Source organism: Drosophila serrata, unplaced genomic scaffold (genome assembly GCF_035046125.1).
Source record: "Drosophila serrata isolate PLE 108 unplaced genomic scaffold, ASM3504612v1 contig_249, whole genome shotgun sequence".
Lineage (NCBI taxonomy): Eukaryota > Metazoa > Arthropoda > Insecta > Diptera > Drosophilidae > Drosophila > Drosophila serrata.
This window is the reverse complement of record NW_028257147.1, coordinates 2303576-2320045: the sequence shown is the minus strand read 5'-3', so window position 1 is coordinate 2320045 and position 16470 is coordinate 2303576. Positions and strand designations below refer to the sequence as shown.

The window sequence follows — 16470 nt, the reverse complement described above, 5'->3', positions numbered from 1 at the left end:
CCCCTAATCCTGTGTCCTTTCGCAATGTGGGTCGCAGGAGGAGGCGCAGCAGCAGCAGAAACGACAAGGTCGCTGGGCCTGATTAAGTGTTACAACGGCACTAATACTATTATTAGATTCGGTTTACCAACTGCGGCTAAGCAAATGCCGCCCATTAAGCCATCTTCGATTGTGTTCAATTGAGTACCGAAATTTAGTTACTTCCGACTTTATATATTGATGGCTTTCAGTTTATTACACGTTATTAAAACACTTTGTTCACTGGCAAGTGCTCCTGTTTACTTAGTATCAAAATCAAACCCTATTCTTGCTTACTTTTCGAGTGCGAACGGCTTTAAAGTCGGAAAGAAACTGAACAACAAAGTGGCTTGTGGTCCAAGAGATCACTTTTGCTTAGGTTCCTGCTAATTCCATAAACGAGAGCATGTGAAAAGAGTAGTATTACGATTAGGAGGAAGAGGAGAGGCATCTTGACGTCTTTGGCACCGATGTGTTATGTGGAAAATGGCTGGCAAGCATTTACACAACTTTGTAGCACAGCAAACCAATTGACCTCTTAAAGGGGCAATTGGTATTTTCAGCTAATATTAGCTCAACCTTAAGCACTTGCGTAATCTATATTTGTCTCAGCGCCATCGAGTGGAAGGGCTTGACTGCCTGTCGATGTCAGTTCCCACCCTACGGCCCCGAACGAAACTGTTGCAGTCGCTTTTGGCCCGGCTCTAAGAATTTGTCAAACTTGCTTAAAAGCCAGGGCAAAAATTCAATTTCAGCAGCATGTAGCAAGCAACAGCAGCAGCAGCAGCAGTCGAGCAGCCAAATTGCCTGACCCCAGCACGAGACATAAGTAAAATATATATCGTATATATTTTACAAATTGGCTCAGCCCGGGGCAACAGTAATACGAAATAGCAGCAACAAAGAGGCAACAACTGTCTTGACAACGCAACGTTGGCGTTGTCTAGGACAATGCATTGCAGCACACCCTCTGAGTAAACAGGGTGTCAAAGGATGCAAGACAAGGATATCCTTGATGATTACTCAAGCAATTTGGTCTGAGCAATTCTCCTTTCTCTTTTCTCATAATCGAAAGTCGAGACGTTTGGTAGAAAATAAATACCCTGTATTCGCTAGATTTTGTGAACATGCACTTACATACACTGAGGGAAAAAGCAAGCTACAATCAGGGAAGGCAATGTGTGATTGAGGTTTTTAGCATTAAATATTTAGGGGTAACCCAGAAGGGTAAATCTTTTAAATTTCTCACCCAAGTTAGCATAACATAAAGCAAATTCTCATTATAAAATATATTTAAAATAGAAACCAAAATGTTTATTTTTTCTCTAGAAAAAAAATTTAAATTTCCTAGAATAATTTCAATTTAATCAGACATTTTCCCAGTGCCATTGCATCCAATGTGGATAAGGGTCACGATTTTCATTAGTTTCATTTGCCACAGTTTGTCGTCAGCCAGGCTCCTCCTTTCGTTCCTTTGGTGTGGCTTCGCTTTGCTTTACTTGTCCTTCAGTTATGGGGTGACAATGCCACAATTAGTGGCACCATCGCCATCGCCACTCCTTTCAGCTCCGCAGTTGGTTCCTTCAAAATTTTGGCATTATCTCATAACTGGCTCAGCTCGCAGCGGAGTATGTTTTCCTTGTCTTGTTTCCAATTCCGATTCCTATTCCGGCTGCTCGGCGCCATTTGTGCAATAAAAGCAGGAAACTTCAGCGGCTGATTGGACGCGAGCTGGCTGGGACTGGAACGGGTATTGATCAAACAGTTGGGTTGTCGGACAAGGCTGAGACCCAGTTTCTGGGCCAAACGCGTGTTCCTCTGCAGGAATGCGATATACAGTGGAACCTAACCCGAAGGGATCTTTTGGTTGAATCAAACCCTCTGTCAAATAATAAGTCTCATAATTTGAGGTTCCATTTTAATTTATTGAAAATCCTTTTACAAATTCTATGATATCCTTATAGTACTTATCGATGCCGTACTGTTGTTATTAGCGGCATTAAAGGCATTGCAAAAAATAGCTCAGTAGTTGAGGCAGTGGTGCCAGGTACAGTTGTGCTGCTCCAAGTTCCGCCGATTACCATACCATTTTCCTGCCTGCACTGCAGTTAGCTTGTAAGACTCGAACCGGGCGGAGAGCAACGGTTTTTTTGGTCATCTAAGCCAAAAATCAACACGCTTGCTCCGTGTCCAACGAACCGGAGATAGGAGGCAGGAGACCGGAGACATAGTCATGCCCATCCACTGGGACTGGGACTGGGAGCACGAGCACGAGGGTCATGGGGGCCACTACCACTGGCCACCGCGTCGCCATTGGTCCACCGGGGAGTCCAAGTGCCGGCAGCGTCGCTACTATCTTTCCCACGACCTAGATGTATGTGCCCGTGACTTTCACCTTCGGATGGAGGATAGTGCCTGGTGCCATGGCTCATGTCTGGTGGGTCGCGTGGTGATCGAGACGGGCACGGAACCGGACTCGCTGGGTCGTGGCACCTTCAAGGTGGTCCTCGATGTGCATCACTTCCAGATCTCGGAGCTGACTGTCAAGGCAAAGAACAGTGACACCGTGTGCGTGGAGGGACAGCAGGCGGATGACCGGGCGGAGAAGGGCCAATTGTGCATCACCCGGGAGTTTACGCGATCCTACAAGTTGCCACGCCACTACGATGCCACCCAGGCGAGAGCCACCTTCTCCGCGGATAGTATACTTATGATTACGGTGCCAGCACCACCCAAGCTGGACGACGTGGAGCGCGTGGTGGAGATCGAGCCGACGGGCAATTACTTTGGCAGCGTGGCGGATCCCAGTGCGGCCAAGGCCATTGAGCAGTCGGTCGACGAAGGCGATGGTGGCGGGGTTAATCCTGCTGGCACGGCGGTGGACAAATGAAGCCGGCGACGTCTGACGGTTGCGCGGGTATGGAGCCTCCTCTTCCCTTCCTGGAAGCGATTGCGGAAGCCCAAGCCCAAGGGCGTCTAGGCCGTCAGAGGCAGTCGATCGGCTGGAAGAGACAGAGAGAGAGAGTATCAAAAGGAGGAGCACAAACCAGACACTTGCACGTTGGAGTACTTTCCCGAAAATAGTTACTTGGATCGTTCTTATGTTCCCAACCTAGGCAGCACGTAGAAAATCGTTCGAAACGTGAGCAAATATGGCGCGGTCGATATTGTTCTAGGATAAATCTAAGATAGCTTCAGATTAACCTTACCCATTCGCTTGTGATTTTGATTTATGCCAATAAAGGACTTTATCAGAAAAACACCAGAAAATCTATTCACATCAAGATGATGGCTTATTGATTAACTATTCATTTTGAGCTTAATATTTATATATTTTTGTTTTGAAGGAACCATAAATAATCAGACTAAGATGGCCTTAAATTTAATATTCTTCCTTGTTCTTCTTTAAAACACAATCTAATAAAATAGTCTGGCTAATCGGCTAAGCAATCCCCAGACTTGGATAAATCTTGCCTCTGGGGGTAGCCAAGCACGAATGCAAATCCCAAGCGAATTGGATTTCTCGCTGCTTTTAACTTTCCTGTCACGCAGCTTTTGATTAGCGTCAAATTTGAATAAAATTCACTAACACCTTTTGCGTTTTCTTCATCTCCAACTGATGCTCTGGCCTTTTTCCCACCCATCTCCTTCCCGTTCCGAGATGCCCATAAAAAGACAAAAAGGCAGCAGCAGCTAGTCAGCAAAAAATAAAAATAAAAATAAAGGATACAGATAGATACAGACAAAAGATACAGACATATGTATATAGTTTGTTTATCGACCCCAAAGGGAAAGGCAAACAAAAGATGGTATGACAGCAATAAGCCGAAGGGAGAAATAATAATACGGGCAACCAACCCAACTTTTTCCGGGTAGCAAAGAGGCGAAAGAAAACTTATCTTCTTTACATATGCCATAGGTCAAACTATGTGGAAAACCTTTGTAATTATAATTATTCAGGATTAAATCAGTCAACTAGAGCGGCAGACTTCTTTATAAATATTGATTTACCCCGCAAAAGAGTGGCAAGAGCTTGGGAAACTCTGGAGCAATCCAAGCCCAATCAGGCCTACGGCTTTTCGTCCCAAAATCGTGGGCGCGTCGCCCCAGTTTTTTGATTTGCTTTCCGTCCCTTGCAATTTAGCTGTTGAGACACGTTTTCTTGTTACGATTGTAATGAAATTTGCTACATCTTGAAGTGAATTGTTGCAGGCCGCAGCCCGGCAGCTTCAGGGAGTTGCTACAAAAACAGGAAAAACAGAAAAGCAGAAAAAAATTGCCAACGAACGATGGGACAACGAGGTCGCGTACTTTGTCATCGTTTTGTTTTTATGCGTAGTTGCGTTTAATAAAGTTTTTATATGGCCTTTCATTTGAGGAGGCGAACCAACGATGGCCGGATGGATGGATGGATGGACTCCCCTTATTTCTAATCAAGTTACGGTTTGCCGGAATGCGGCCTGCAGCTTTAAGATATTGGCCGTGGGATATTCATATTTACGAGTATGGCACGAGGACGGTGATAAAATATTCAGCAGAAAAGTAACTTCACAATTTCAATTTCCCCTGCTATATAAGTATTGTTGGGTAGGGGGCGAGAGGGACAAACCAAAATAATACAACGATAATAAACACCTACACACCAAATTTTATGAACTCATAAAACACTCTGATGGAATCGTATTTTACCAAGGCTCCTTATACACCTCCTCCTCATCCTCCTCCTCCTCTATATATCCTGCTCCATATAAAAAAGACCATATATGCAGCTTTTCCGCTGCCGAAAGCCCCCAGAAAAAATATCAGATCGCATGGCACTGCGGGCCATTTCCATTTCCATTCCCATTCCAAATCCATACCGATTGTTGTTTTATGTCCCGCCGGCCACAGAAAAGCAGAAATCGTTGGGCGGCCCACAACAAATTTTTTATGGCGTTTGATCCATTGTGGCAACGATTGAATACTTTTCTGCAAAACTTTTCAATAGCACAAAATGGCAGAAGCGAAACGTCCCCGGGGTCACCGCCATCATCATCATCACATAGCCGGCAAAGTGTGCGAAGGCCGCGACACCTAATTACGCAAATTGATGTGACATCAGACGCTTTCGTTTTGGAAAAGTTGGGGGCCTCCAGCTGCGAGGCGCTTTTCCCGCCCAGTCGCACCCATTGGTTACAACGGCTTTGCCAACAGAGATGCCAACGACCAAGGGCAAAAGCTAAAAAATTCAATATAAATAGGTGAAAGTTGTAATTAATAAGAAAAGAAACTAACATCGGGAATGCAAAGCTTAAATACCCATGAAGTTTTCAATCAAATCATGGGATTTTTCTACTAATCAAAATTTTAAAATCTCATAATTCGGCCAAAAAAGCATTAATTTCAATTTAGAAAGCTTTCCCATATTAGTTCTTAATGGGTTTACAAATCTGCATACTCAATTTAAAAACTAAGAAAATAAAATATTATATTAATTTTTGACAATTTTAACGATAAAATGAAAAAAATTTTGAATATTTTGAAAAAAAAAAAAATAGATTTTGACCTGACATAGCTAGATCAATTCGTCTCAAGCTGATCAAGAATATATATGATTTATAGTGTAGGAAATTACACCTTCACTGCGTAACATGTTTTGACTACAATTAAAATACCCATCAGGGAAAAACCTATGCGTATACGTAATTTTTTACGCTATAAAAGTCTGGAATAAAATTTAAAATCAAATCATTAAAATTGGTATTTCTGACACCTTTCCGAATGCATTCTAGAGGCGAACTACCGATTTTTGCATTACAAAGTGGGCTTCCGCCCTAAGTTCAGTGCAAAAGTATGGCTGTATTGACACTTCCGCCTGCTGCTAATTTTTTCATCCTAAAAGATGCAACATTTCGGCCACTTTTCCGTATTCTTATGTGTTGCATACCCTCGCGGTAGCACTTCCGCCAGTTGCAAATTCATTCACCCTAAAATATGCAACACTTTGGCCACTCTTGCGCATTCTTTTATGTTGCATACTTTAGCGGTGGGTACGGCGGAACGGCGTTCAAATGTAGTATACTGTTTTGGGCCAAATGTAATAGGACTATTGGTCTCTGCTGCTCTGGACTTTCAATCAATATTTTTTATTACATTTATAAGTAAACTTATTTGGGAATCTTAAAACTTAAAAATATCACAACTCAGCCAAAACATCATTAATTTCAATTCGGAAAGCGCTCGTATGTTCATTTTTAGCAGACTAATCAAACTGCATACTCCATTTAAAATGTGAATTTGTGGCCGATTTTTGCAAATTTTAATGATGTAACCCCTTTCCTTTTTTTTCAAATAATGGGAAATTTCTGAAAAAATTTTTTGTTGCCCGGAGATAGCTAGAAAGATTTGCCTGTTGATGCTGATCAAGAATATATATGATTTATAGGGTCGGAAATGACTCCTTCACTTTCTTTTAAGCTTCCGACTGAAGGTGCAATACCGTTTTTCAATGGATATTAACTATATTTTTATATGCAAATTTTTTCAACAAATCAAAATTTAAAAAACGCATAACTAAGCCAAAACATCATTAATTTCAATTCGGAAAGCGCTCGTATGTTCATTTTTAGCAGATTAATTAAATTGAATACTCAATTTAAAATTTGAATTTGTGGCCGATTTTTGCAAATTTTAATGATGTAACCCCTTTCCTTTTTTTCAAATAATGGGAAATTTCTGAAAAAATTTTTTGTTGCCCGGAGATAGCTAGAAAGATTCGCCTGTTGATGCTGATCAAGAATATATATGATTTATAGGGTCGGAAATGACTCCTTCACTTTCTTTTAAGCTTCCGACTGAAGGTGCAATACCGTTTTTCAATGGATATTAACTATATTTTTATATGCAAATTTTTTCAACAAATCAAAATTTAAAAAACGCATAACTAAGCCAAAACATCATTAATTTCAATTCGGAAAGCGCTCGTATGTTCATTTTTAGCAGACTAATCAAACTGCATACTCCATTTAAAATGTGAATTTTTGGCCGATTTTTGCAAATTTTAATGATGTAACCCCTTTCCTTTTTTTCAAATAATGGGAAATTTCTGAAAAAATTTTTTGTTGCCCGAAGATAGCTAGAAAGATTCGCCTGTTGATGCTGATCAAGAATATATATGATTTATAGGGTCGGAAATGACTCCTTCACTTTCTTTTAAGCTTCCGACTGAAGGTGCAATACCGTTTTTCAATGGATATTAACTATATTCTTATATGCAAATTTTTTCAACAAATCAAAATTTAAAAAACGCATAACTAAGCCAAAACATCATTAATTTCAATTCGGAAAGCGCTCGTATGTTCATTTTTAGCAGATTAATCAAACTGCATACTCCATTTAAAATGTGAATTTGTGGCCGATTTTTGCAAATTTTAATGATGTAACCCCTTTCCTTTTTTTCAAATAATGGGAAATTTCTGAAAAAATTTTTTGTTGCCCGGAGATAGCTAGAAAGATTTGCCTGTTGATGCTGATCAAGAATATATATGATTTATAGGGTCGGAAATGACTCCTTCACTTTCTTTTAAGCTTCCGACTGAAGGTGCAATACCGTTTTTCAATGGATATTAACTATATTTTTATATGCAAATTTTTTCAACAAATCAAAATTTAAACAAGAAAGGAAGCTAACTTCGGCACGCCGAAGTTTATATACCCTTGCAGATAGAACTTCTATCAATAAAAAACCATACAATAGAAATGATATATATTTGTGTTAAAAAACATTGAAGTAATACCTGCTTTCATTGTATTCACCTATACATATTATATTTGCAGTTTTACATTCAAAGACTTGCATTTTTCCTCTACATCAAACGATCGTTTGTATGGCACCTATATGATATAATAGTCCGATTTTCATGAAATTTGACACAAAATTTAAGACTGATATAAAATGCCTATACCTAAAATTTGATGAAAATCAGTTGAAAACTGAAAAGGTTATAAATTTAATTGTATTAATTTCTCGATCGTTCCTATGGGAGCTATATGATATAGTAGTCCGATTTTCATAAAATTTTATGCAAAATTGTAGAGTATATTAAAATGGCTATATCTCAAATTTGATCCAATTCTATTGAAAACTGAAAAAGTTAAACATTTTTTTGTAAAAATTTTCCGATCATTCCTATGGCAGCTATATGATATAGTCGTCCGATCCGGCCCGTTCCGACATATATATGAGTGAGAGTATATAGAAGGCTAACTACAAAGTTTCATTCAGATAGCTTCAAAACTGAGAGACTAGTTTGCGTAGAAACGGACAGACGGACAGACGGACAGACGGACAGAAGGACAGACGGACAGACGGACAGACGGACAGACGGACATGGCTAGATCGACTCGGCTGTTGATCCTGATCAAGAATATATATACTTTATATAATCGGAGGTGTCTCCTTCACTGCGTTGCAAACTTCTGACTGAAATTATAATACCCTGCAAGGGTATAAAAACGCATAGCTAAGCCAAAACATTATTAATTTCAATTCGGAAAGCGCTCGTATGTTCATTTTTAGCAGATTAATCAAACTGCATACTCCATTTAAAATGTGAATTTGTGGCCGATTTTTGCAAATTTTAATGATGTAACCCCTTTCCTTTTTTTCAAATAATGGGAAATTTCTGAAAAAATTTTTTGTTGCCCGAAGATAGCTAGAAAGATTTGCCTGTTGATGCTGATCAAGAATATATATGATTTATAGGGTCGGAAATGACTCCTTCACTTTCTTTTAAGCTTCCGACTGAAGGTGCAATACCGTTTTTCAATGGATATTAACTATATTCTTATATGCAAATTTTTTCAACAAATCAAAATTTAAAAAACGCATAACTAAGCCAAAACATCATTAATTTCAATTCGGAAAGCGCTCGTATGTTCATTTTTAGCAGATTAATCAAACTGCATACTCCATTTAAAATGTGAATTTGTGGCCGATTTTTGCAAATTTTAATGATGTAACCCCTTTCCTTTTTTTCAAATAATGGGAAATTTCTGAAAAATTTTTTGTTGCCCGGAGATAGCTAGAAAGATTTGCCTGTTGATGCTGATCAAGAATATATATGATTTATAGGGTCGGAAATGACTCCTTCACTTTCTTTTAAGCTTCCGACTGAAGGTGCAATACCGTTTTTCAATGGATATTAACTATATTCTTATATGCAAATTTTTTCAACAAATCAAAATTTAAAAAACGCATAACTAAGCCAAAACATCATTAATTTCAATTCGGAAAGCGCTCGTATGTTCATTTTTAGCAGATTAATCAAACTGCATACTCCATTTAAAATGTGAATTTTTGGCCGATTTTTGCAAATTTTAATGATGTAACCCCTTTCCTTTTTTTCAAATAATGGGAAATTTCTGAAAAAATTTTTTGTTGCCCGGAGATAGCTAGAAAGATTTGCCTGTAGATGCTGATCAAGAATATATATGATTTATAGGGTCGGAAATGACTCCTTCACTTTCTTTTAAGCTTCCGACTGAAGGTGCAATACCGTTTTTCAATGGATATTAACTATATTCTTATATGCAAATTTTTTCAACAAATCAAAATTTAAAAAACGCATAACTAAGCCAAAACATCATTAATTTCAATTCGGAAAGCGCTCGTATGTTCATTTTTAGCAGACTAATCAAACTGCATACTCCATTTAAAATGTGAATTTGTGGCCGATTTTTGCAAATTTTAATGATGTAACCCCTTTCCTTTTTTTCAAATAATGGGAAATTTCTGAAAAAATTTTTTGTTGCCCGGAGATAGCTAGAAAGATTTGCCTGTTGATGCTGATCAAGAATATATATGATTTATAGGGTCGGAAATGACTCCTTCACTTTCTTTTAAGCTTCCGACTGAAGGTGCAATACCGTTTTTCAATGGATATTAACTATATTTTTATATGCAAATTTTTTCAACAAATCAAAATTTAAAAAACGCATAACTAAGCCAAAACATTATTAATTTCAATTCGGAAAGCGCTCGTATGTTCATTTTTAGCAGATTAATCAAACTGCATACTCCATTTAAAATGTGAATTTGTGGCCGATTTTTGCAAATTTTAATGATGTAACCCCTTTCCTTTTTTTCAAATAATGGGAAATTTCTGAAAAAATTTTTTGTTGCCCGGAGATAGCTAGAAAGATTTGCCTGTTGATGCTGATCAAGAATATATATGATTTATAGGGTCGGAAATGACTCCTTCACTTTCTTTTAAGCTTCCGACTGAAGGTGCAATACCGTTTTTCAATGGATATTAACTATATTCTTATATGCAAATTTTTTCAACAAATCAAAATTTAAAAAACGCATAACTAAGCCAAAACATCATTAATTTCAATTCGGAAAGCGCTCGTATGTTCATTTTTAGCAGATTAATCAAACTGCATACTCCATTTAAAATGTGAATTTGTGGCCGATTTTTGCAAATTTTAATGATGTAACCCCTTTCCTTTTTTTCAAATAATGGGAAATTTCTGAAAAAATTTTTTGTTGCCCGGAGATAGCTAGAAAGATTTGCCTGTAGATGCTGATCAAGAATATATATGATTTATAGGGTCGGAAATGACTCCTTCACTTTCTTTTAAGCTTCCGACTGAAGGTGCAATACCGTTTTTCAATGGATATTAACTATATTTTTATATGCAAATTTTTTCAACAAATCAAAATTTAAACAAGAAAGGAAGCTAACTTCGGCACGCCGAAGTTTATATACCCTTGCAGATAGAACTTCTATCAATAAAAAACCATACAATAGAAATTATATATATTTGTGTTAAAAAACATTGAAGTAATACCTGCTTTCATTGTATTCACCTATACATATTATATTTGCAGTTTTACATTCAAAGACTTGCATTTTTCCTCTACATCAAACGATCGTTTGTATGGCACCTATATGATATAATAGTCCGATTTTCATGAAATTTGACACAAAATTTAAGACTGATATAAAATGCCTATACCTAAAATTTGATGAAAATCAGTTGAAAACTGAAAAGGTTATAAATTTAATTGTATTAATTTCTCGATCGTTCCTATGGGAGCTATATGATATAGTAGTCCGATTTTCATAAAATTTTATGCAAAATTGTAGAGTATAGTAAAATGGCTATATCTCAAATTTGATCCAATTCTATTGAAAACTGAAAAAGTTAAACATTTTTTTGTAAAAATTTTCCGATCATTCCTATGGCAGCTATATGATATAGTCGTCCGATCCGGCCCGTTCCGACATATATATGAGTGAGAGTATATAGAAGGCTAACTACAAAGTTTCATTCAGATAGCTTCAAAACTGAGAGACTAGTTTGCGTAGAAACGGACAGACGGACAGACGGACAGACGGACAGAAGGACAGACGGACAGACGGACAGACGGACATGGCTAGATCGACTCGGCTGTTAATCCTGATCAAGAATATATATACTTTATATAATCGGAGGTGTCTCCTTCACTGCGTTGCAAACTTCTGACTGAAATTATAATACCCTGCAAGGGTATAAAAACGCATAACTAAGCCAAAACATTATTAATTTCAATTCGGAAAGCGCTCGTATGTTCATTTTTAGCAGATTAATCAAACTGCATACTCCATTTAAAATGTGAATTTGTGGCCGATTTTTGCAAATTTTAATGATGTAACCCCTTTCCTTTTTTTCAAATAATGGGAAATTTCTGAAAAAATTTTTTGTTGCCCGGAGATAGCTAGAAAGATTTGCCTGTAGATGCTGATCAAGAATATATATGATTTATAGGGTCGGAAATGACTCCTTCACTTTCTTTTAAGCTTCCGACTGAAGGTGCAATACCGTTTTTCAATGGATATTAACTATATTTTTATATGCAAATTTTTTCAACAAATCAAAATTTAAAAAACGCATAACTAAGCCAAAACATCATTAATTTCAATTCGGAAAGCGCTCGTATGTTCATTTTTAGCAGACTAATCAAACTGCATACTCCATTTAAAATGTGAATTTGTGGCCGATTTTTGCAAATTTTAATGATGTAACCCCTTTCCTTTTTTTCAAATAATGGGAAATTTCTGAAAAAATTTTTTGTTGCCCGGAGATAGCTAGAAAGATTTGCCTGTAGATGCTGATCAAGAATATATATGATTTATAGGGTCGGAAATGACTCCTTCACTTTCTTTTAAGCTTCCGACTGAAGGTGCAATACCGTTTTTCAATGGATATTAACTATATTCTTATATGCAAATTTTTTCAACAAATCAAAATTTAAAAAACGCATAACTAAGCCAAAACATCATTAATTTCAATTCGGAAAGCGCTCGTATGTTCATTTTTAGCAGATTAATCAAACTGCATACTCCATTTAAAATGTGAATTTGTGGCCGATTTTTGCAAATTTTAATGATGTAACCCCTTTCCTTTTTTTCAAATAATGGGAAATTTCTGAAAAAATTTTTTGTTGCCCGGAGATAGCTAGAAAGATTTGCCTGTTGATGCTGATCAAGAATATATATGATTTATAGGGTCGGAAATGACTCCTTCACTTTCTTTTAAGCTTCCGACTGAAGGTGCAATACCGTTTTTCAATGGATATTAACTATATTTTTATATGCAAATTTTTTCAACAAATCAAAATTTAAAAAACGCATAACTAAGCCAAAACATCATTAATTTCAATTCGGAAAGCGCTCGTATGTTCATTTTTAGCAGACTAATCAAACTGCATACTCCATTTAAAATGTGAATTTGTGGCCGATTTTTGCAAATTTTAATGATGTAACCCCTTTCCTTTTTTTCAAATAATGGGAAATTTCTGAAAAAATTTTTTGTTGCCCGGAGATAGCTAGAAAGATTTGCCTGTTGATGCTGATCAAGAATATATATGATTTATAGGGTCGGAAATGACTCCTTCACTTTCTTTTAAGCTTCCGACTGAAGGTGCAATACCGTTTTTCAATGGATATTAACTATATTTTTATATGCAAATTTTTTCAACAAATCAAAATTTAAAAAACGCATAACTAAGCCAAAACATCATTAATTTCAATTCGGAAAGCGCTCGTATGTTCATTTTTAGCAGACTAATCAAACTGCATACTCCATTTAAAATGTGAATTTGTGGCCGATTTTTGCAAATTTTAATGATGTAACCCCTTTCCTTTTTTTCAAATAATGGGAAATTTCTGAAAAAATTTTTTGTTGCCCGGAGATAGCTAGAAAGATTTGCCTGTAGATGCTGATCAAGAATATATATGATTTATAGGGTCGGAAATGACTCCTTCACTTTCTTTTAAGCTTCCGACTGAAGGTGCAATACCGTTTTTCAATGGATATTAACTATATTTTTATATGCAAATTTTTTCAACAAATCAAAATTTAAAAAACGCATAACTAAGCCAAAACATCATTAATTTCAATTCGGAAAGCGCTCGTATGTTCATTTTTAGCAGACTAATCAAACTGCATACTCCATTTAAAATGTGAATTTGTGGCCGATTTTTGCAAATTTTAATGATGTAACCCCTTTCCTTTTTTTCAAATAATGGGAAATTTCTGAAAAAATTTTTTGTTGCCCGGAGATAGCTAGAAAGATTTGCCTGTTGATGCTGATCAAGAATATATATGATTTATAGGGTCGGAAATGACTCCTTCACTTTCTTTTAAGCTTCCGACTGAAGGTGCAATACCGTTTTTCAATGGATATTAACTATATTTTTATATGCAAATTTTTTCAACAAATCAAAATTTAAAAAACGCATAACTAAGCCAAAACATCATTAATTTCAATTCGGAAAGCGCTCGTATGTTCATTTTTAGCAGATTAATCAAACTGCATACTCCATTTAAAATGTGAATTTGTGGCCGATTTTTGCAAATTTTAATGATGTAACCCCTTTCCTTTTTTTCAAATAATGGGAAATTTCTGAAAAAATTTTTTGTTGCCCGGAGATAGCTAGAAAGATTTGCCTGTTGATGCTGATCAAGAATATATATGATTTATAGGGTCGGAAATGACTCCTTCACTTTCTTTTAAGCTTCCGACTGAAGGTGCAATACCGTTTTTCAATGGATATTAACTATATTCTTATATGCAAATTTTTTCAACAAATCAAAATTTAAAAAACGCATAACTAAGCCAAAACATCATTAATTTCAATTCGGAAAGCGCTCGTATGTTCATTTTTAGCAGATTAATCAAACTGCATACTCCATTTAAAATGTGAATTTGTGGCCGATTTTTGCAAATTTTAATGATGTAACCCCTTTCCTTTTTTTCAAATAATGGGAAATTTCTGAAAAAATTTTTTGTTGCCCGAAGATAGCTAGAAAGATTTGCCTGTTGATGCTGATCAAGAATATATATGATTTATAGGGTCGGAAATGACTCCTTCACTTTCTTTTAAGCTTCCGACTGAAGGTGCAATACCGTTTTTCAATGGATATTAACTATATTCTTATATGCAAATTTTTTCAACAAATCAAAATTTAAAAAACGCATAACTAAGCCAAAACATCATTAATTTCAATTCGGAAAGCGCTCGTATGTTCATTTTTAGCAGACTAATCAAACTGCATACTCCATTTAAAATGTGAATTTGTGGCCGAATTCAAAATTTAAAAAACGCATAACTAAGCCAAAACATCATTAATTTCAATTCGGAAAGCGCTCGTATGTTCATTTTTAGCAGATTAATCAAACTGCATACTCCATTTAAAATGTGAATTTTTGGCCGATTTTTGCAAATTTTAATGATGTAACCCCTTTCCTTTTTTTCAAATAATGGGAAATTTCTGAAAAAATTTTTTGTTGCCCGGAGATAGCTAGAAAGATTTGCCTGTAGATGCTGATCAAGAATATATATGATTTATAGGGTCGGAAATGACTCCTTCACTTTCTTTTAAGCTTCCGACTGAAGGTGCAATACCGTTTTTCAATGGATATTAACTATATTCTTATATGCAAATTTTTTCAACAAATCAAAATTTAAAAAACGCATAACTAAGCCAAAACATCATTAATTTCAATTCGGAAAGCGCTCGTATGTTCATTTTTAGCAGATTAATCAAACTGCATACTCCATTTAAAATGTGAATTTGTGGCCGATTTTTGCAAATTTTAATGATGTAACCCCTTTCCTTTTTTTCAAATAATGGGAAATTTCTGAAAAAATTTTTTGTTGCCCGGAGATAGCTAGAAAGATTTGCCTGTAGATGCTGATCAAGAATATATATGATTTATAGGGTCGGAAATGACTCCTTCACTTTCTTTTAAGCTTCCGACTGAAGGTGCAATACCGTTTTTCAATGGATATTAACTATATTTTTATATGCAAATTTTTTCAACAAATCAAAATTTAAAAAACGCATAACTAAGCCAAAACATTATTAATTTCAATTCGGAAAGCGCTCGTATGTTCATTTTTAGCAGATTAATCAAACTGCATACTCCATTTAAAATGTGAATTTGTGGCCGATTTTTGCAAATTTTAATGATGTAACCCCTTTCCTTTTTTTCAAATAATGGGAAATTTCTGAAAAAATTTTTTGTTGCCCGGAGATAGCTAGAAAGATTTGCCTGTTGATGCTGATCAAGAATATATATGATTTATAGGGTCGGAAATGACTCCTTCACTTTCTTTTAAGCTTCCGACTGAAGGTGCAATACCGTTTTTCAATGGATATTAACTATATTTTTATATGCAAATTTTTTCAACAAATCAAAATTTAAAAAACGCATAACTAAGCCAAAACATCATTAATTTCAATTCGGAAAGCGCTCGTATGTTCATTTTTAGCAGACTAATCAAACTGCATACTCCATTTAAAATGTGAATTTGTGGCCGATTTTTGCAAATTTTAATGATGTAACCCCTTTCCTTTTTTTCAAATAATGGGAAATTTCTGAAAAAATTTTTTGTTGCCCGGAGATAGCTAGAAAGATTTGCCTGTTGATGCTGATCAAGAATATATATGATTTATAGGGTCGGAAATGACTCCTTCACTTTCTTTTAAGCTTCCGACTGAAGGTGCAATACCGTTTTTCAATGGATATTAACTATATTCTTATATGCAAATTTTTTCAACAAATCAAAATTTAAAAAACGCATAACTAAGCCAAAACATCATTAATTTCAATTCGGAAAGCGCTCGTATGTTCATTTTTAGCAGATTAATCAAACTGCATACTCCATTTAAAATGTGAATTTGTGGCCGATTTTTGCAAATTTTAATGATGTAACCCCTTTCCTTTTTTTCAAATAATGGGAAATTTCTGAAAAAATTTTTTGTTGCCCGGAGATAGCTAGAAAGATTTGCCTGTTGATGCTGATCAAGAATATATATGATTTATAGGGTCGGAAATGACTCCTTCACTTTCTTTTAAGCTTCCGACTGAAGGTGCAATACCGTTTTTCAATGGATATTAACTATATTTTTATATGC

The 16470-nt window shown here is 35.9% G+C and overlaps 3 protein-coding genes across 5 annotated transcripts in view; 2 read left to right on the top strand and 1 right to left on the bottom strand.

Annotated features, from left to right (window-relative positions):
• The window catches only part of LOC110187349 (uncharacterized), a 40720-nt gene extending 39817 nt beyond the window's left edge, over positions 1-903 (bottom strand). Inside the window, exon 1 of the mRNA XM_020956738.2 lies at positions 316-903. The gene's annotated coding sequence lies outside the window, so the exon portion shown is untranslated. The remainder of the gene's footprint in view (positions 1-315) is intronic.
• The window catches only part of LOC110187369 (uncharacterized), a 138052-nt gene that overhangs the window by 91357 nt on the left and 30225 nt on the right, over positions 1-16470 (top strand). The gene's annotated exons all lie outside the window — the stretch shown is intronic.
• LOC110187350 (heat shock protein 23) lies at positions 903-3278 on the top strand. Its single transcript, XM_020956741.2, has one exon. The coding sequence runs from the start codon at positions 2252-2254 to the stop codon at positions 2906-2908; it is 657 nt and encodes a 218-aa protein (XP_020812400.2). The 5' UTR covers positions 903-2251; the 3' UTR covers positions 2909-3278.

Coding starts and splice junctions, on each gene's coding strand:
- LOC110187350 (XM_020956741.2), top strand. CDS start 2,252: ATGCCCATCCACTGGGACTGGGACTGGGAGCACGAGCACGAGGGTCAT.